Below are 8,060 nucleotides of genomic sequence, written 5' to 3'. Positions count from 1 at the left end.
AGAGCTCGCATCAGGGAGGCTGCATCTGAGCTGGGACAGTCAAAATGTTTAGTACCATAGGCGACAAATACATGCACAAGGGACCCCAATAGTCAGCAGTGTGTCAGGGGGCAGGAAGCAGGCCCTGAAGTCCGGCACAGGTGTGTGCGCACATGTGTGTTACTGGCCACGTGTGTGTGGACTCTGAGGGGAAATTTTAATTTTGATTTTTGTTTTGGTTCCTGGGGTAAAATTTCCATTCAACATTTTCCTCTACTTATTTTTTCCACTTAAAAAATTTTGAATATAAAAAGTGTAGAGCAACATCCTTTGAACGGGACTCAGAGGGGCAGCAGACAGCAGATGGATCCGGTGGCCAGCAGCTGCATGAGGACCCCCCATCCCCCAGCCCCCGTCTGGGGTTGCCTTCGAAACCCCCACTCGGAAGGCAGTGGCCCCTCAGGGCTGCCCCACTATCCGCCAACCCCATTCTCCTTCCACCAGAAATCAGATTTCCCAGCGACAGCAGCGTACCCCGATTTCTCTGCTTCCTGTCTGGCAGCTACCCCACACAGCCTGCCACAGGAGGAGCGCATCTTCACTGAGCAACACCCCGCCTTCCCACAGCCCCCTGACTGGCACTTCCCTGTCTCTGAGGCCCGGCAAAGGCTCAACCCAGGCCCTGCTGGGAGCTCCAGAGAGATGGGGGCTAGCAGCCCAGGCCTGGTGGACAGCACGGGAGGACCAAGTGAGGACTACGTGGTGCTTGGGAGCACTGCCAGTGAACCGGAGAAGAAATCAACCAGACGGAAAAAAGAGCGGTCAGGTAGGGGACAGAGGGGCTTACCATTCTTTTACTGTGTGACCCTGGGCAGACTGTTTGCCTTCTCTGAACCTAGAAGCCTTATCATGAATTTTAGTGTTGTCTACCTTAATGAAATGTGGGAGATGTAGGAGCTTTAGAATGCTCTGGTGACGGGCTGGGTCTTTATCAGTTTCTCTAGCATGTCTGGGCCTCTGGAAAGAATGTGAGTGAAAAAATGATTTGGGTTCAGGAGAGATTTGAAGGACACATGGGATGGAGCTTCAGGGCATACATTGGACTGGAGATAGTTTTTCTGTCACACCATGACCATGCTGAAACAGGTTCCAAACGGTCCCAAGAGCCAAAGGCAGAAACTCATCATTCAGGCAAGACTGAGGCTTGGGGGTCAAAACTGACACTGGGACACTGGGTGGTCATGCAAAGTCAGGACCTAGAGGCAGAGGAACAGGTCTAGGCAGGTTTGGGAGAGGGACAGGGGAGGGGAAGAGAGGCAAGCAGGGCTTGGGCAGAGTGTTCAGAAGTGCCACCATGCAAAGGTAGGGCCCAGACTCAAGGGACAGCTTAGCTAGACAAGGTTTGATTGGGGCTCAGGAAAGACAGTGCTGCAAGGTGCCCTTCTGGGGCACTGAAGTCTTGAGTGAATCAGGGAGGCAGGAGGTCGCACATGCCAAGGCCAATCTGGACAGGGAGCATAGTAAAGCCAGCTGCTGCGGGTTGGAGCCCCAGAGGCTAGAGGTGGAGAACTGGTTGGTTTGCTAGGATCATAGCCAAAGCCCTCTCCTCCCTGGGTTTCAGCTTTTTTGAGTGCCACAAGTTTCCAAAATACGGGCAGCAGATTTTGTTAGTCTCTCAATTCTGCACGTGTGGAAAAGCAAAGAGTTTGAAAGGAACATTGTAAGAATGGGGCCACATCGAGAGCATTGTTGGGCATGGTGGGGCAAGACTGTAATCTCAATACTTGGGAGACTGATGCAGGAGACTCTTGAGTTCCAGGCCAGTTTGGGCTACATAGAAAGACCCTGCCTCATAAATTAATTAATTAATTAATTAGGAAGAATGACAAAGATTTTTCTCCTTTGGGGATGTGGGTGAAAGTCTTGTGTCTGGCCCATAAACCCAGACAAACCAGATGGTTCCCCTAGACGTGAACTCAACCCCTGACCATCAAACCCCACGGACCTTGTGTTGAAGTATTTGGTCCCCATACTCAAGGCTCCTCAATGTTCTGACAATAGGTGATGATGGCCACGGCCATGCCCTCATCTAAGTAGAAGCGCCCTTTACAGCCCCAGCCACTCAGACCAACCACTGGCTGGAGATCTGCTGAAACAAGCTGTTGGATGGAGAGCAGGCTCTCTGCTCCTCCCAGGTCCCAGGACTCTGTGCCTAGCTGCACAGTTCTTCGCTCTAGTATCTGCTGTACTTGCTGGCATCTTACAGCATCTAGCCACTTTCCAGTAGACTGGGGGCCAAGGGATTTAGGAAGGGATCCACAAAGCTGAGAACTTGATGGTCTCAGGCAAAGTCCTTCATTAACCCAAGTCCCAGCAAAACCCAAATGGACCATCTTTCCTTTTGGTGACTAGCCAATAGCAGTGCTTTACAGAGCGAGTACACATATAAACTGTTGATCATCAGAAAGTCCCCCACCAGCCTCTGATCTGGGAAGAGTCCCACTCATGGAGGCCCCTAGGTTCTACGTGAGGGCCCCTCTGTGCCACCAGTGGATGTGGACAGCAAGACCTGGGCTCAGCAAGCTGACTTTCCCCTCTATCCCATGTGACTGATCAGTGGGGAAATCTTTATTGCCCAGGTGCTTGAGTCTGCATTGGAATTTAACTGCAGGGGAAGGAGGAGGCAGGAAGGGTCAGCGTCTAAGAGCCTAAGGAAGAGGGCTGTCATGAGTAGGCTCACAACAAGCTGCAGCATCTGGGAATCTGCTCAAAAGACAAAAGTCTGCAGAAAGGCCTCCGCACTACCCATAATCCAGAATCATGCTATATCCCTAAACACTTGCCTTTTTTGTTCATCGTGGATTTCTGCGAGGGCTACTGGGGACTGAACCTAGAGCCTTGTACATGCCTGGCTATACACTGAATGACATCCCTGCCTCTTTGACTTTTGTTTGTCTTTATGTTTTGTTTCTCTGAGGCAGGGTCTCAGGGTCCCAGGCTGGCCTCCAACTCTGTGTAGCCAATACTAGCCTTAAACTCCTTGATCCTCCTGCCTCTGATCCCCAAGTACTTGGGATTACAGGCATGTACCACCATGTGTTGCTTTAATTTAAAATTTTAAAAAGGATTTTATGTGCGTGAGTGTTTTGCATATATGTATGCAAGTGTGTCAGGTGTGTGCCTGGTGCCCATGAAGGCCAGAAGACAGTGTCAGATCCCCTGTAACTGGAGTTATTGACATGTGTGAGCCACCATGTGGGTGCTGGAAAACAAACCCTAGTCCTCTGGAAGAGCTCTTAACTTCTGAGCCATCTCTCCAGCCCCAGCTGTCCTGGAACTTGCTATGTAGACCAGGCTGGCCTCAAACTCACAAAGATCCGCCTGCCTCTGCCTCCCAGGTGCTGCTGATTAAAGGCATGCGCCACCACGCCGTTTATTTTTATTTTTTTATAAGTGTATTGCTTGCATGTGTGTAAGTGTACCCGTGTTATGCAATGCCTGAGGAGGTCAGAAGGAGGTGTAACTGGAGTTACAGATGGTTGTTAGCTGCCATGTGGGTGCTAGAACTTGAACCCAGGTCCTCTGCAAAAGCAGTGTTCTTAACTGCTGAGCCATCTCTCCAGCCCCTAATTTTGATTTTTAAAATCATTGCATTATAACATTATTATTGATTACTGGGATTTGGGGTGCTCCACAGGAGCATTTTATATGCCTCACCTGAGTCCCCATGAACTGACTCTAAAAGGTTAGTGTTGACCACTGTGCACCTGGCACATAATAAAAATTCAAGAAATAACAGCTGTCACTCATATCAGGTCCTTAGTTCCTGACCAACTTTCAGAACAAAGGATGTGGACTGGGGATGCAGCTCAGAGGTAGAGTGCTTGCCTAGCATGCATGAAGCCCTGGAGTTTGATTTTCAGCACTACATAAACAGGACATTGTGGTACATATCTGTAATCTCAAAAACCTCAGACACACAGGCAGGAGAACCAGGAGTTTAAGGTCATCATTGGCTACATAGACAGTTTGAGGGCAGCCTGGGATAACAGACCCTGTCTTAAATTAGAAAAGGAAAAAAGCGTATAGGGCATGGAAAATATTCCTATGTCGGTGGGGACAGTAGAATTGAATATTCCAAATACACTGTCTCAGAAATTCCTGAATTTGGGGTATAAGATATGTACATTTCTTGCAGTCATTTTGCCCTAAAATCCAGTTGTGATCAATTAGAAGCCTGGAACTGAGGAGCGAGGTGGTAAATTGTGCCTGGCAAGTGTGTCCCTTGCTGTCTGGTCCAGGAGGCCCCAGCCATGGAAATGTTTACAAAAGGGAACATTCTCGGCTTGGCCCTCTTCTTCCTCCACCATCCCCAGCGTCTCCTCCCCTGCTCCCATTGGAAGCTGGAGCTGATTCGCTGCAGTAAATGATCAAGAAAGCCAGGTGGCCCTCTGCTCCCCTGAAAGGTCCCAGGAGCCCTGCAAAGCAATGTTATCTTACCCTAACCACTCCCAGCCCCAGCCAGGGGTGTCAAGGCCCCTGCTGGCAGGAACAGCTGCGAGGCCACTGCTGTTTTTTTCCCAAACTGTCGTGGCTACCGTAGTCATCTTTAATTTATGGGAATGGGGGATTTCGCGGTGATTTCCTGACCGGGTTCAAGGGAAGGTTGCGTGTGACCCGCGCGGCTGCAGGCCCGACTAGGCTGCTCCGCTCGCCTGGGAAAGTCGCTGCTGGCCGCACTGGGCGCCCTGCGCTCTGGTCCTCGCTGGGCCAGACTCAGTGCTTCCCAGCTTCCTCAGCTCCGGCGCTTCCCCTGGGCCGGTACTGCCTGGATTTCTCCCTTCCAAGATCTGATCCCCACCTGCCCCTGTCCAACTACCTAAACCTTCGGTTCTCTCTGTCTGAATCTCTTTTTCACTTTTGGCTCTCTCTCTCCTCTCTTCTCCCCCCTCCCACACATCCTGCCTTTTCTTCCCTCCCCCCGACTTTGCCTTTTTGCCCTGGTGTTTCCTCCCCCCACTTTCCTCTTTCTAGATGTTCCGTGTATTTTACTATCCAGCTCAAAAGCCACCCCTTCCCTAAGTATATTTTCTCCCAGTTTAGGAGACATGGCTGTAGTTACCCATAGTTCATAGCATCACATCAATGAAAACTACAAGTTAGGAAGTTTCAGATTCACTGAGTGTGGCGGGCACACCTGAAATCCCAGCAGAAGGCAGTAGGAGAGAAAATAGGAGGCTAGTCTGAGCACAAAGAGCTCTTGCAGAGAACCTGAGTTCAGTTCCCAGCATCCAGTTCACAACCAACTGCCTGTTACTACAGCTCCAAGGCCTTCTCTGTCATTTGCACTCGTGCACAAACCCACACTCAGACACACATGCATACTCAAAATTAAACACACAGACACACAACATAAAATCTATGTGTGTGTCTTTGTGTGGTTTAACCATTTTGAAATGATAGTTTACAGCAGCCATCCATAGATAGATTTTTTTTTTCTAGACTTCTAGAACTGTTTCATTTTGCAAAAGAGAGAGATTCTCTTTGGAGGAAGTCCCCTCTTCCTCTTCCCAAAGCCTCGAACAGCCACCATGCCTCTGTAAAAGTCTCACCGTTGCAGTTACAGATTCACAAAGCATTTGTCTTTTTAGGACTGGCTTATTGCACTCAGCGTCATGTCCTCGAGACTGACATTGTAGCACATCATGGGGACGTTTTTTCAAGGCTGAATAGTATTCTATGATTTTTCCACGTTTTCCTTATCCATTCATCAGACATTTTGCCTGCTTCTGCCTCTTGGTAGTTGTGAAATAATGCTTCCATGAACAGTGGAGCACAAATGTCTCTTTAAGTTTGTGTTTTTGGTTGGGCTTTTTTTTTTTAAGTCTTAACTGTATACCCACAAGTAGAATTGCTGGATCATATGGTAATTCTATGTTTTGGGGGTTTTTTGTGTCTTTTTTTCAGAGCAAAGGACTGAACCCAGGGCCTTGCACTTGCTAGGCAAGCGCTCTACCACTGAGCTAAATCCCCAACCCCCTATGTTTAATTTTTTAAAAAATATTTGTCTGTGTGTTTGTTTGTCTGTATGAATGTATGTGCATGTGCCTGTGCATAAGGAGGCCAGAAGAGGGCATCAGATCCCTCAGTGCTGGAGTTACAGGATGCCGACTTGTTGCATGAGTGTTGGATTCAAATTTCGTTCCCCATGATTATGCAGCAAGTTCCCTTAACTCCTGAGCCATCTCTCCAGCTCCCTGTTCAATGTTTTTGAGGCGCCTTCATCCTGTTTTCCCTGGCAAGTACACCAATTTTATATTCCCACCAATAGTATATAATGGTGCCAATTTTGCCACATCTTAGCCAACACTTCTTATTTTCTGGGGTTTTTTGTTTGTTTGCTTGCTTGCTTCTTTGGGACCCTCCCACCCTCCCTCTCTTCCTTCTTCCCTCCCTCCCTCCCCTTTCTTCCTTCCTGTGGCCATCCTAATGGTTGTGAAGCAATTCCTCATTGTTCTGGTTTGCATGTCCCCAGTGATGACCCATGTGGAGCATCTGCACACTTCTTGGCTTTTTGTAATCTTTGGAGAAATGCGTATCAAGCTCATCATTCATTTTTTAAATTGGAGTCCTCAGAGTTTTTTGTTGTTATTGTTATTGAGTTGTAATTCTTTATCTGCTTTGAGTATTAACCCTTGCATATGACTTCCAAGTGTCTTCCCAGTCAACAGGCTGCCTTTTTATTCTGTTGATTATTTCCTTTGCTGTGCAGAAGTTTTAAGTTTGATACAATCCATTTTTGCTTTTCTCAAACATTATTGCACACTTATTAATTTATTTACTTGCTGGGGAAGGGGCACATATGCCACGGCGCACGTTTGGAAGCTGGAAAACAACTTGTAGGAGGAAGCTGGTTCCTCTCCTCCACCATATGCCTGTAGGGGATGGAACTCAGGTCGTCAGTCTTACCAGCAAGCACCTTTACCCACTGAGCCGTCTCTGTGGCCCTATTTTTGCTTTCATTGTCAAGCTTTTAGAGTTTTATCAAAGAAGTCATGACCAAATCCTAAATCATCAAGAGTTGACCTCGATTTCCCTCCAGGAGTTCTCTATTTCTAGTTCTTCTATTCAGGTCTTAATCCATCTTGAGTTAATTTTTATATGGTGTGAAGTAAGGATCCAATGTCATTCTTTTGTATGCGGATATACAATCTTCCCAGCAGAAGCCTGTTTCCCATTGTGTAGCCCTGGCGACACTGCCAAAGAACATTTGACCATACATTAAGGGTTAACCTCCGCCTCTCACCAGGTATAGTGGTACATTCCTTTAATCCCAGCACTCAGGAGGCAGAGGTTGGTAGATCTCTGTGAGTCTACATAGTGAGTTCCAGGCCAGCTGGGCCTACAAGGAGACCCCCATCTCAAGAAAAAAAAAAAAAAGTCTTTTTTTTTTATTTCAGGTGACCACCATAGCTCTGTTATATGTTTTGAAATTAGGAAGCATGAGGCCCTAGTTTTGTTTTTCCTTCTTAAAATTGCCTTGGATATTTGGAGTCCTAGGAATTTGGAGTTCATAGGAATTTTAGGATATTTTTTGATCCAAAAATGTCATTATTATAGAGTGCTCTAGGTAGTGTGGACATTTTGACAATATTCAATCTTCTAATCTGTTAACACAATGTCTTTCCATTTACTTATATTTAATTTCTTTTGGCAACATTTTGTGGTTTTCCATGTGTAAGCCTTTTATCTCTTTAGTTCAAATTACTCTTTTTCTTTTAAAGATTTATTTGTTTTATTTATGTATTCATGTGTGTGCCTATGTGAGCCTATGTGCACCAAATGCATGCAGGACCCCGTGGAGTCCAGAAGAGGGTGTCAGATCCCCTGGAGCTGGAGTTCAGGTAGTTGTGAGCCACCCAATATAGGTGCTGGGAACCAAACTCAGGTCCTCTGCAAGAGCAAAAAATGCTCTTAACCACTGAGCCATCTCTCCAGACCCTTCAGTTTACTCTTTTAAGTATTTTATTCTTTTGGATGCTTTTTTTTTTTTTTTTTTGGTTTTTTTGAACAAGGGTCCC

At 47.0% G+C, this 8,060-nt stretch overlaps 1 protein-coding gene across 2 annotated transcripts in view; it reads left to right on the top strand.

Moving 5' to 3' along the window:
- Positions 1-322: 322 nt before the first annotated feature.
- Positions 323-8,060, top strand: part of Meox1 (mesenchyme homeobox 1) — a 21,478-nt gene continuing 13,740 nt past the window's right edge. The window contains exon 1 of one of the 2 annotated variants that reach the window (XM_008838135.3): positions 323-805. In XM_008838135.3, coding sequence (XP_008836357.1) covers positions 343-805 — 463 coding nt within the window. In that variant the 5' untranslated portion in view covers positions 323-342. The remainder of the gene's footprint in view (positions 806-8,060) is intronic. The other variant, XM_008838137.1, reaches the window with a different exon arrangement.

The sequence above is a fragment of the Nannospalax galili genome, unplaced genomic scaffold, assembly GCF_000622305.1.
Source record: "Nannospalax galili isolate Female #2095 unplaced genomic scaffold, S.galili_v1.0 scaffold95, whole genome shotgun sequence".
NCBI lineage: Eukaryota > Metazoa > Chordata > Mammalia > Rodentia > Spalacidae > Nannospalax > Nannospalax galili.
Note: the sequence above shows the minus strand (reverse complement) of the source record. Positions and strands in the feature narration are given on the sequence as shown.